This window comes from Mesocricetus auratus, unplaced genomic scaffold (genome assembly GCF_017639785.1).
Source record: "Mesocricetus auratus isolate SY011 unplaced genomic scaffold, BCM_Maur_2.0 Super-Scaffold_100020, whole genome shotgun sequence".
NCBI classification, from domain to species: domain Eukaryota; kingdom Metazoa; phylum Chordata; class Mammalia; order Rodentia; family Cricetidae; genus Mesocricetus; species Mesocricetus auratus.
This window is the reverse complement of record NW_024429201.1, coordinates 24,399,802-24,412,915: the sequence shown is the minus strand read 5'-3', so window position 1 is coordinate 24,412,915 and position 13,114 is coordinate 24,399,802. Positions and strand designations below refer to the sequence as shown.

The window sequence follows — 13,114 nt, the reverse complement described above, 5'->3', positions numbered from 1 at the left end:
TTTAAAACTGTTCAAATCCCTTTCAAAACAAGACCAGCTGAATGGAACCTTCCTTTGTTGTTACAGGAATGCTCACTGGAATGAATGAGACTTCTGCTACAGTCATCGCTGCGCCTCAGAACTTCACTCCCTCCATGATCCTCCAGAAGGTTGTGAATGTTGCCAACCTGGGCGCAGTGCCTTCGGGCCAAGATAACGTTCACAGGTGGGCTCACTAACCTGTGGAGTGAGGAAAATTCCTATATTCATACGCGTACTTTTTAACTCATTGCTTTCTTTGTCAGTAAGTAACCATGTGCCCTGGTAATCTGCTTTATAGATTGGTTTGAGTCAAAGTCTTGTCCTCATCTTATAGCATCCTACTGGCGTGGCTACTTCTGAAGGATGCTCAGACAACTCTACATTTTACAATAACTTGGTAACTTCTTAAGATGCCTTTTATAACGCTGTTAAGAATGTGCCTTATTTTTCTGTATTTGGGTTTCTAGAAAAAACTCTTTTCTAACAGGAGATTGGGCACTGGGTGCACAGACACAGCCTTCCCTTGACAGGTACTCCCTAAGGCTGCTTCTGACTTTTGAGGAGCTGCTGGACAACGAGCAGGCCAAACACAGCCTCTAGGTTAAGACCACCTCCTCCTCCAGGCACCTGAATATCCCAGCATCCGGGTCCTGTGTCCTGAGAGGTAGTGACAAGTGTGGCTCATGTTTGCACTCTGTCTTCTGGTGATGCCGGTCGCTTGAGGGGAAAGTAGAGAAGAATTAGCTCTCATCCACATGGTTATTCAAGAGGTCTTTGTGAGCACAAAGGAGTCATCACAAACTGCGTCATGGCATCCTTTGCCATGCAGATGCCTACACACCGTGTTTGGTTTGTTCTTTCTCATACAGTCATCAATTACAGAAGTAAATTTAGCCTTAAAAGGCAGCCGTTTAGGCCTCTTTTGTTTTTCTTCTGTATCAGCTCAGGCAGAAGAGCCCCTTGTGTAAAATCTGCCATGGTGGTTTGGGGTTTTAGACCTGCTCCGCCCAGCCTCGAGATCTAGAGCAGGTTATTTATCCTCCTTATGGATTTACCTTCACTCCCTATATGAAATGGGCAGAAAGCTAAAGCGGGTGCTGAACTGAAATCCTGGGACAACTGCAGAAGGACATAAGCCTGCCCTCTGCACAGCAGAGAGGCCTTTGTTCACAGCTGCCTGGGTGACTCTGTGCTCTTGGGACAGAGTCAAGTTGTGTGTGCTACTCAAGGAGGGCGTGCTTTGTTTTTATTTTTTGTTTATAGCAACACAAGGGGGTGGAGCTTGGGGTAAATCAGTCGAGAACACTGAGGTTTCCATTTCTTACTTTATAAGAGACCCTGTCCATCTCGTGGAGGGTGGTGATTAAAGTAAGCAAATAGAAGAAAGTCCATCACACTGGCACCATGCTGCAAACTCGACTGTCTGTCTCCTGTGATGCTCAACACGAGAGAAGAGAGAGCTTTTTCAGGAGAAGGAGAGCATTTTAGTTCTGAGTTCTCCTGTTTGATGTTTTTCCCACTTGCACTGGAGACTGAAATCTTGGACATGGCAGGCAAGCTCTCCACTGCCAAGCTGTCCCAGCCCCTGGCTACTCCCTATTGTTTTCCTGTGGTTTTTCTCTGATGTTTATGAGTTCTTAAACTTTACCTTCTGGCTTACTGCGAGGCATTCCCTGCGCTCTAGAACTGCAGCAGTCTGCAGGGTTCATAGTGTCCTGCAATGCGCAGAAGACAGGCGAGTGTTCTCACGCCCAAGTCCGCGTCAGTTCTTGTGTGCTGGTTGTTGGGCTGTAGGTTTTGCTCTTAAGAAAACAGAAGTCAGTCCTACAGATTTTTATTTCTGAGATAAAAAGAAGTAAAATTAGTTTTTAAATTAAGCTGAGTAATATGACAGCTATCTTCCTACTGGAAGAAGGGCTAGGAAGGATGCTTACCATAGTTTTTTGTTTTGTTTTGTTGTTTGTTTTTTTTTTTGTATTTTGTTTTTCTACTGACAGAAATAAGAGTTTATTACAGAAGAGAAAGGCATGCCCGAGAATGAAGTAGGCTGGAGAGCAGAACTGGTCAGAGATTCAAAAGCCAGTTTTATAATCCTGATTATCACATAATTTTCCTGAAACTGGTTCTGGAGGTTTGCAACCTCTTGCCTGGTCAAATGACTTTAATTAAAAATCACAGTCAGTGTTCAATTATTACTGCTAATGCAAAGGAGACAGATAACTCAGAACCACTTAGCTTAGCATGGAGATGGCACTTAATGTGCTCAGTCCTCGTGGACAGGATCTCATGGCGCTTTTCTGTTTAGTTCCATCATTAATGGCCTGGACTTGGGCTCTGCAGCCTGGGGGAGGAGAGTCAATAGGAATAAAAGGTCTATGTAGACTTGATAGACTGTGCTGTCCTAACTTACATCTCAGGTCTACCACACCTGAAAACGTTCATGTGTTTCAAAAATATGGCTATATAATACCCTAAACATTTGTTCTAAGGCTTCCAGGCTATAAGCACTGCATTATTGTATTTTTCAATCAAGTTGGTTCAAGTTATTTTGCTAATTATCTAACACTCTGCCATTCTTTTCAGTTGCTTATAAAATCTATATCAATGTTTCTGTTAATTTCACTTAAATGAAATAACAATTGCTGCTTATAGTTTAATAACAGAAATTGACAGTTTAGTATTTTTTGAGTTGTTGTATATTGTTAAAATTGTAGTGTTTGCTGTTACGTTATCCTACGGGTTGTTGTTTTTGTCTCTAAGCCTAGCTGTCATCTGCTGATGACAACACTGAAATACTGTGAGGCTCTTAATGACTCTCATTCTTTTTGCCAAGAACTTTAGATTATTTTTAAAATGCCAAACATAGAAAGCATTCAACTGTTCCTTTTTAAGATACTAAATTTTGTTGTATGATATTTTGTTACATATGGCATATGTTCTCCTTAATTTTCAAGATCATTTCTTTCCTATAGGACTTTTAATAGTACCATTGTATTCTTCCTAACCATTCAATGAATAAAGTTCCCATTGTCTTGCTTTGAAATAGTCTATTCCTACAGCCCCCCAAAATTTGGTTTTTTTTTATTAAACATTAATTTTAAAAATACATGAGTTCCTAAGAAAAGTAAACCTTGATGAATGTGCCTAAGTGTGCAACAGTATTCAGCGGGAACTTTCACGGGACAAATAATAGAAAGATGATGCCTATCATTTCAACAGTAACACCCCTCTTTAAGAAAAAGATACTTGGCCCTGGTAATGTAGACTTGTAGTCTCAGTTACTCAGGGGCTGAGACAGGAGGATAGAAAGTTCAAGGCCTGCCTTGGCTACTGAGTGAGTTCAAGGTCAGCCTGGACAACCTAGTATGAAGCTGACTCTACATAGGAATCAAATGTGTCTGGGAATGCAGCTGAGTGGTGAACACTTGCCTGGCATTCATGCTGCGCCAGGCTAGCCTCCAGCACTGAGAAAAGAACGAGTCAAGTTTTATAGAGTTCACTTCAAAGACTTAGAGCATTTCCTTAGTGGTTAATACTTGTAAAGATCAACTGAGAAAACATACCCACCTTTAGTTTGCATGGTATTTCTACGTGAACAACCAGTAGCATCAGAAAGCTGACGTGCTGTTGGCCGTCTGTGTCCGCTCTGTCTTCCGGTTGGCTTTTCTCACTGGTTTAGGGAAAGGTGCTGCGTGGAGAGCCTCGCCAGCCATCTTAGAGTGGTAGCAGCCACTGCGCCAGTCTGCTCTTTTCCGGGTCACACTGTTACCCAAACAAACAGCCTGGGGATCACCCCCGAAGCATTTACTGAAAATGTAGTGGAATAGCTTTATTTCTTGTGTGAGATGTGTTTGGTGCACGATGTATTGTGGGAGAGCTGTGAAGGGAATCCATGAGCAGAGCTGTGCTGGCGGGATGGCCAGCATTCTTAGCATTTGCATGGACTCCACAGAGTCAGAAGCTCATGTGTTCTAAGGGAGGCTACTGAGGACAAGGTGTAGGAGTCGTGGGCCTGTCAAGGGCTAGAAAAGATATCTGAGAAAAACCCAGTAAGTTAGAAACTGAGGTGCCATTGCTCGATTGCCCTAATGACAGTGCAGATGATCGATGCTGTACCCAAACTCAAAAACTAGATGTCCATTCATAATCCTCAAATCTCTAAGGATATTCTCTGGAAAGAACTAGGTGGGAGACTGTGAGGCTTGTCTACCTGGAACTTCCATGATGCAGCTCAACCTATCGGGGACCAGCCCTGTGCATGTGTGTTCCAAAGTCCACAGCTTGGGGTAGCCCGGGTTACCTAGCTAGGGACAGCCACATAGCATGGGGAAAAATACTCTCTGTTTATATATTTTCCTCCAAAAGCAGTAAAGGGGTGCTAGTAGGTGAGGGGTACATGCTGAATCTCTCAGGCCTCACACACGCTGTCAACCTGTGCTCTGCCACTGAAGCTGCTTCCAGCCCCCGTGAGGTGTTTGTGGGCTCATTTGTGAGTTAGCTGAAGCAGTGCCCTCAAAGTAGTCCCAGGTCACTAAGAAAGGGTGTCTTCCACCAGCCCAGCACTTCACCTTGTTCAGAGTTGCTACATTTGCATTGGTATTATCTTGAGATGTCTTTTCTTGTCATCTCATGAACAAGTTAGCCCATTTGACCATGTACTGGGAAATGTGGGCATCTGCATAACTCCAGTGCTTGGTGCCAGGCTAGTTTGTGGTAGAGCCTCTGTCTGTCTCAGCTCATGTTCCGTGCTTCTGTTCCTTCCCCCATAGGTGTTAATTAAAACTCATCTCCTGCCTACCCTGTTCTCATTTGACATATGCACCTTGTAGATGGTAAAGATCTTAGGAGAGTAAATCTTTCACTCTTGTTGTTTTAGTCACTAATCACTAAGAAAGTCTGGTGTTCTAAATTGAATAGTATATCCTTGGCAGTCCTGGTCATTGATTTACCAACACATGGTAGTTTAAAGTGCAGGTATAAGTGACTTCTTTAATTTCTTCCTGGTAAGTCCCATTGCCACATAACCGTTTAAATGATATTCATAGGGGATATACTTTTATGTGCATTTTTCTGTTCCATAAGATCTGCCCATGAGTCTCACAGTCACTTCTTGGTAATTGCCTTTCTTCCATCCTTCGGTTGATTAAACTTCTGATAGTGTAGTTGAGTTTGGGGGGATTTGTTCTGTTTGCTTGCTTGGTTTCAGTTTTGTTTTTTGCTTAGTGTGGTGTGTTTTGTTGTTTTGAGATGAAGCCTTGCCTCTGGACTGGCCTCAGCCACTCCGATGCTCAGATTATAGGTGTGAGCCACCACATCTGGCTCCAGGATACTGTTTTTGTTTATTGATTGTTTTCTTTTCTCATAGAATCTCTAGATTTAAATTCCATGTGGTTTTTGAGGATTGTAGTGAAAGCAATTTTGCTTAGCCTGTGATATTGGCTGTCTTGCTGCACACATTTCAGAAGCGCCAAGACTACTGCCAATCCATATTTAATCTGTCCTGAAACAGAGTTTATATAAATGTTTGTTGATGTAATGATATCTGATTGCGTCTTTTCTCCAGTATGACACCTTTTGAGTCCAACAGAACTGAGTCAGGGAAACGGTAAGTGGTCCACTCTCCCTCTGCTGGCTGGTGGCTGTCCACTAGAGGGCAGCACTGCTTTTGGATCTGCTTGTACCAGCTGGCTCAAAAGCAGCATCTCTCATTTGAAAACAAATGCAGACCTCAGTAAATTTTACACAGAAAGCTGGTCCTGATATTTCACACGTAACCAAACTGCACAGCAGATTCTTCCTTTAAAACATTCTGTGTTTAATTTCTCTGTTTGTGAGGTAATGCCCTGTAATGCAGTAGTTCACTGATGAGAATAAATAGATGTTTTCATGTAAAAAAAAAAAATGAGAAAGAAAGGTATTCTTCTTGGTTGACTCTTTTGTCAGGAATCAAAGAAAGTACTGTGTGGTTCCTCTTGTTAACAATGTCTCATCCCACACCCCACCAGGCAGGCAAACCAGAGATACTGGGTGGACAGCGGGGGAGGGAGCTTGTTTTTTTTGGGGGGGGGGGTGGAGCACACTTAAGTTTTAGCTTCCGTGTACAAAGAAAGAGAACACATCCCTGGCCTGATGAGGTGGGGTGATTTTCTTTATACCATCTCTCATGACTGGAATAGGAATCCACATTCTAATGGAAGCTTATTTCCCTTAGCTCCTGTTGTCTGTGTGTTAGGGAGAAGTGTCCTCGGTGGTCCAGGTCAGGGTCCTTACCTTGGGTAAATTCTCTCAGTTTTAATCTCTTGTCATTTTTTTCTTACTAGTAATAGTATAATGAGCTTAACTTTAAATGCAATTTTATAGTCAGCAAAATAGAATTCTTTGCAACATACAGAATCTTTATCTGTTCAAAATTGCTTCCTGTTTTAACTGTATTAAGCCAAGGCAGTAAAGATTTACAATTTTGAATCCTTTGGAAGATAATATTCCAAACCCCACGCCATGGTATTGATGTTTAGGACCTCATCCAAGCCAGGCTTTCTTACATATAATGATTGTGTGCCTTCATTACACATTTGTCAACTTTGGACTAATTATTTTTATACAGCTAGGGCAGGACAGTGCATCTTGTGATCGTCTCTCTTGCTAATAGGATCCTGTCTGCTTCAGCAGGCAGTAATTGAAGGCTTCATGTACAGGGTCAGAAAAAAAGTTTTAGCCTGAGTGGGCCATTGTCGCAGCTTCTGGTGATCAGCAGAACAGAAAGCACAAGGAAATTGGACTCAGAATAGAAAAATCATAAAGCAGGAAGACTATCCAAGAGAAGAAAACGCATGTCGTCAAGCTGTTGCTGGGTGCGGGAGCCTGCTTCTGCGTCAGGAGCGCGTGTGGGTGCTCGGAGGTGGAGGCAGCTCTGAGAGACAGCTCGTTCGCTCAAGTTGTGCTGCTGCATTTACTCCTTAGAACATTGAGCTGCGGCACTTCCTGTCTTTGAGGGGGGGAAAGAAAGAACATTTATGAACCATAGCCAGTTTCTCACAAATCGAAATGAATTGCAGACAGTATGTTTATTCAGAATTTATTGTTATGTGACCAGTTTCATCATTCCGACAATAGTTAGAAAATAACTTTTTAAAAGAGTGAAACATTTTTTTTTCTCATTTAGGTCACAGCCTGAGCTTATTTGGACTTTTTCTTGAATCTTAAGGATTCTACAAAGGCTGAATGTCAATTGGTAGAGATAACAGACAGGACATTTAGTAAGGTGTCATACAGATACATCCCAATAGTTTTACCTTCTCAGCTGGTGACTATAAAGTGCTTAATATTAGGATGGAATGAAAAGCATCTAGGTGCTGTCCTTTTAATAACACGAGCCGTGGTACGCAGACAGTGCATCTGCCTGTCCTCATTTGTGGTGTCCCTGCTTTTCCAGATTTGATTGGTCTCCTGGTATTCCCTCTCTTTTACAGCTCTATTCAAGAGGATTTTGTATTTTTTCATTATGGTGACTTTGGAAGGAATAGGTGACTGTATTTTAATTCTTTAATCTGTAAAAGCAAGGATAAAAATACGGCAGAATTCAGTCAGGCTGCCTTGACTCAAAGAATACACAAAGGAAGCACATAATTCTGGAAGGAGGAAATCTCTCTTAAGGTTGTACACACACTAGGTAAATAGGAGAGGTCTTCTGTTGACTGGTGAAAGCAAACATTGAGTGTGTTTTTGCGACTGTTGGGAGACTTATTTGACCTGGATTCGGAGTGCTTTGATCTGAACCCCCGCTCTGTCATGTGCTGGCCCTGTGTCCCACTAAGACTCAGTTCAGTGAACCTCAGCCCCACCCCCTTGTCTGTCAGTCCCCTGCTTCGTTGAGTCAGATGACCTTGTGTGAGTACTTCCCAGCCACCTCTAGTCACATGGTATAAACAATAGCTACTTTACAGTGGCCATAACTTTACCCGCCTCCTGAAAAAAGTGTGTCTCAGTAGGACCTTGTTTGAGACCAAGTACTGAAGACCTGATGTCAGCCATCAAATTTAACATGTATTGACAACCAAGGTTTCTAGCTATTGTTTATTAACTAGTATTCTTTCCATAACTATAACTTAAGTATATACTAAAACATGGCCTGTTCAGAACGTAAAGGGTTAGCAACTTTGGGGAGTGGTTTTGCCTCCATGGACCCAAAGAACCCAGATGTAATCATACAGCGTTGCAGTTAAATACATTCTTTTTGAACTGAAATGGGTGTGTCAGAACATGTGATCTTCCAGCTCCCCCTTTAGAGCACCATCTCCAGCCTATGTGCTGCCTGAACACAGCCCCCGCTTATGAGACTGCAGCTCCCAGAGTGGTGGCTAGGGTGGCTTGCACTCCACTGTTGCAGCTAAGCAAGCGCCTCTGCTTCATGGCCCTGCTCTTTCAGGCACTGAGAGTTTTGTAACAGGGTTTGAAAGGCATGCTCAAGATACTAACTTTAATCTCTGTAAACATACTGACATTTGTCTTTGCCTACTTGGTGTTATTGTGACATTAACTCTTTACATGCTTTAATGGAAGAGAAATAAAATGTACCTTAGGGCTATACAGCCCTGAAATTCAAATGGTGCTTTGTGTTCCTATTCAGACACAATCTTCTCTGAGGTCCCCAGGCACAAGTGTTAAGTAAATAAAGGGACTAAAAAGACTATTGTTTACATAATTGTAACCCTGTCAGAAATAGAGACCTCTGCTGAAATAGTTGTTGAATGAATTACAGTATGGTGACCAAATCTATGGGGAAATTGAGTAGATGGATGGGAATCTAGAGCTATTGTATCCTTGTGACTAGTTTAGCAAACTATAGAAATACCTCCTATGGAGCTATATACAGCCTTTAAAATTTAGACCGGGGGCTGGAGAAATGAGTCAGTGGTTAAGCACACTCACTGATTTTCCAGAGGTCCTGAGTTCAATTTCTAGCAACCACATGGGGTGACTCACAACTGGCTATACCTTCATTTTCAGGGGATCCCACCCCTCTTCTAGCTATGGTGGGCCTACACACACACACACACACACACACACACACACACACGTAGACCCACACAGACACATATACATAAAGATTTTTTTTAATTTAGACAAAAATGCATGAATCTGTAAGGATCCATAGGAGGTGAGGGAGAGGTTGGTGCTCACAAAGGGAAGAGGTGCCCAGAGTGCCTAACCTCTGTGCATTGTACAGAAAGCAGACGGATACTGTGTAAAGCTTATAAAAACCTCCTTAGAAACGCGGCTGTGGTGTACACTCCCGAACTGGTTCACTAGTGTCGCTTCTCTGCAGGGACAGCCGCTCCAATTCCTACAAACCCCCGGCATGGCTACAGCTCTGTATAAAGAATTAGGAAGATTGCTGACATGCTTTGGCAGAGCACCATTAACTCTCATTTTACCATGTGTTGTCAAAGTGCTATTCTTATTTTTAGCCAAGTAAGATGAGTATATCTGTTTTTTTCTTTCATTGAATTATTCTGATTGTTGAAGAACAACTAATTTTCATCATTCTGTTTGGGCCAACATGGCTGGTTAGAATCTTAAAAAGAAGAATCTAATGTGCTAGATAAGATCTTGATGTCATTTTTAAAAACTCAAAAAAGAAATTACTTTTCATTTAAAGAGAATCTGCTTCCTGCTTAAGTGGCTAATATTTTAATTAAGTCGGGAGTGAACTTTTTCTGAGTGCCTCCTGATAAACTCCCTCTTTTATGTTGATGGTAATTAAACAGATCCCCGAGGACACTGTGCGCTCTGTGCAAGGCCCATGCTAATTGTCAGACATGAGACACTGACCAGTTGGTTTGCTCTTGAATAGTCCGCAGCATGCTGTCAGCGCGGCAGTTTTATTTCTATGTATTGTGAGCTGTTGTCAGGGCTAACTGGGTGCCATTGTGGCTGAAGATGTCGTGCAAATTGAGGCAGATGGCTCAGATTCAGACACGTGTCACCCAGAGAGGGGAAAGGGGATTGGCCCTGCAAAGTGGGGTCACAGCAGGTCACAGACCTGCTCCACACTTGTTAGTGTTTTCAAAAGCTCATGTGCAGCAACTTTGTTTTTCTCCACTCATCCCTACAATCAGATGCCCTCCCCCCAAAATGTTCAGAGCATGGTCCATGAGGGAGAGGGGGCAGAGGAGGGGGTGCCAGTCTCCCAGCCTTCAGCCCCTCTGTGCATGCAGAATGGAGTAGCAGGACGGACAGAGGTTCATTGTGCCTCCGGCAGCTTTTCAGTCCATTGCAGTGTTAAAAGGCTAGTTTTGCTTTTAATTCCATGTAATTAGTAGGTTCTTCGTGTCTTGGAATTTAGTAACAGCACATTAGACCTCAACTTTCCTCTGTTATATCCTAAAGCAAAACGAAGGTCTAATGTTCTGAATATTAAATGAGGGTATTGGTAGCACTTGACTGTCATGTGACTTTGTTTCATGTTGCCATTAACAGGAGATTGAATCTGAGTATTTTTTTACATGAGTGACTTCCCTGAGACGTAGGAAAAATTTTATAATGTATTTTTAATTCCTCTTGCATAATCATTTTTAGATATGAGGAATTAAATTTCCAAGCTCTTTGAGAAAGGTACCTTTTCTTAGCGTGTTTTAAAAATAAAAATGTGGTGGCATATTTAAAATAGCCTGGTAAATGTTAACTGCCAAGTGAATGGGTGTTTTCCTAAGTATGTCCTAAGGAGACTGCCCTCGTAGCCTGCCGTTCACACCAGTAAGTGGAGTGTGCTTCCTCTTCTTGTTCTGTCTGTAGAGCACGCTAAAGTGGCCTGCAGGTGGTGAGCACGGACTGGACAGTTTAGTGACTTTCCTAAAGGATGCTTGACTTTAGGTGTGGAGCAGTAGGGAACCTTCAGTCAAATATTTCATTTAAGAAACAGAGTTACTTTAAACCTATTTGAACATATGCTCTCTCCTCTTTTTCCCTCTCAGGATAAAAGGTCTCTCTTTTATTTTTTCTTGCAGGTTTGCAGCTAAAACTGTGCACAGTGGGTCATTGATGCTAGTCACAGTGGAACTGAAGGAAGGCTCCACAGCCCAACTTATCATAAACACCGAGAAAACCCTGATTGGCTCTGTTCTGCTGCGGGAGCTGAAGCCTGTCCTGTCCCAGGGGTAACCTGCTTACATCTGGGCTTCAGGATCTGGCACACAACAAAAGTGCCTGGCACCCACTACTGCTGCCTTTCATTTATAATAATAGCCCTTCCATCTGGCAGCGGGGAAGAGCACACTCTTGACATTCTTGTCTCCTGCTTTAGAATGCTGGTGTGTATCTATCGTGTATGCAATCCTTTTCCCTCTTCGCTTTGCTAACCAAAGAACATATATTTTACTGTCAGGTTTCTCAACTCCTGAATCCATGCAGCATTTCCTATGCCCTCAGACTTCTCTTGGCCTCATCTTCCTTCTGGTTTTTGAAAATGATGGACATGAATCAGACACAAAAAAATTCATCGAGAATCATCCCTCCTTCAAGCAGTAAGCAAAAGTTAGCAAGGAAATCATCTAAACGGCCTCTCAACTTGGTGTATGAAAAGGAGAGAGCATACTTTTATAATTAAATGCAAAAAATGGTCTCTGCAAAATTCCATTCTTTGAATTTCCTCACATTGTAATTGGTTATTGACAATTGTCATCATGAAGTTTCTCCTGAATAATAAGCTAAATAAACTAGCATTTGCCTCTCCGGACCCTCACTGGCTGAACTTCTTTATTCCCAGGTATTTCCTGCCACACTGTGGAGACTCACAGGGCTTAGTTAATGAAAGACAAACTGCTCCCAACAAGGTGACGTGTCTTGTTGGGTTTGCTCTTCTCTTTCCTTCTCTAAGATGGATTTCACTGAGCAGCCTTCTCTGGCCTTTGGAATCCTCTGCTCCTGAGTGTTGGGATGACTAGCATGCATTGGAACTAAGCTCTCTAAACTGGATACCTTTTCTAACTGCGACAGAGAGGTTAAAAAGTGCTTCGTAACAAAGCAAAAGGCCATGTGTGTGAAGCAAGGCATCTCTTTCTGTGCAGGGTTAGAGATCTGATTACCATGTCTGCTATACCTGCTAAATAAACCCTAACTTCATTTTCCCTTTAAAAATCTTGGTGCCCAACTCTTATCAAATCTGACTAGTGCATAACTGATTATATGCTGTTAAAATTGTATGGCCTATATGTATTAGCATCTTTCTATAGGTTGTTTATTTTATTTGCTAATTTAGGCAAGTAACCATCTTTATCAAAATTGTTCTGTATGAACCAGGAAACTCTTCTAATGCTTTTATATTTTGGATTTGTTGCTGCTGTTGTTGAGACAACATGACTGGCCTGCAGCTGATTGTGTAGACCAGGATGACCTCAAGCTTGCTGTGATTCTCCTGGCTCCACCTCCCAAGCACTGGGCTTTCAATGTGCAGCAACATGCTCGGCTGATACACCCTTTAAAAAACTAGTTGACAGTGTAGTGACCTTTTCTGACACAGGTGATGGGGTTTGGAATAACACTAACTCATTAGTTCCCTTTGATTAGTGCACAGTGACAAAGGTTCAGTTCCCTTCAGTTCTAAAGACATGCTGTCACTACATGGATGACACTGGCTGGCCAGCTCCTCCTGGGCCCAAGTGATCTCCCACATCAGACTCCAAAGTAGCGTGGACCGTGAGCATGTGCCACCAAGCCTATCAACAGTAATTTTTAAAATTGATCTGTATTACTTTTAGTTATGTGTATTTATGGGGGGGCGTGTTTTGCCTTCAGAGGCCAGAGGTATGGGATCCGCTGGAGCTGGAGTTACAGGTGACCCTGAGCACTGATGTGGGCGCTGGGAATTAAACTCGGATGGTTCCTTAGGAAGAGCGGTTTGTGCTCTTCTCTGCAGAGCCATAGCTCCAGCCTAATGATAATGAGCCCTGAAGAAAACAAGTGGGCACATTGAAATGTGGAGCGCACACACGCACACGAGAGCTAGAAAGTGACTCATGTTAAAGAGAGCAAACAGGCTGTGGGGAACTACGGTTTTAGCTTATGCAGTGCAGAGAGTAATAAGCAAGACGGTTAA

At 42.6% G+C, this 13,114-nt stretch overlaps 1 protein-coding gene across 2 annotated transcripts in view; it reads left to right on the top strand.

Annotated features, from left to right (window-relative positions):
- Ap3b1 (adaptor related protein complex 3 subunit beta 1) overlaps positions 1 to 11,755 on the top strand; it is a 194,720-nt gene extending 182,965 nt beyond the window's left edge. Inside the window, exons 27-28 of one of the 2 annotated variants that reach the window (XR_005869832.1) lie at positions 67 to 205; positions 11,028 to 11,164. Coding sequence is in view for 1 of the 2 variants with exons in the window: in XM_005065647.4 (XP_005065704.1) it covers positions 67 to 205; positions 11,028 to 11,181 (293 nt within the window). In the remaining variant the exon portion in view is untranslated. Of the gene's footprint in view, positions 1 to 66; positions 206 to 11,027 lie in introns of both variants that reach the window. The other variant, XM_005065647.4, reaches the window with a different exon arrangement.
- The last annotated feature ends 1,359 nt before the right edge of the window (positions 11,756 to 13,114 follow it).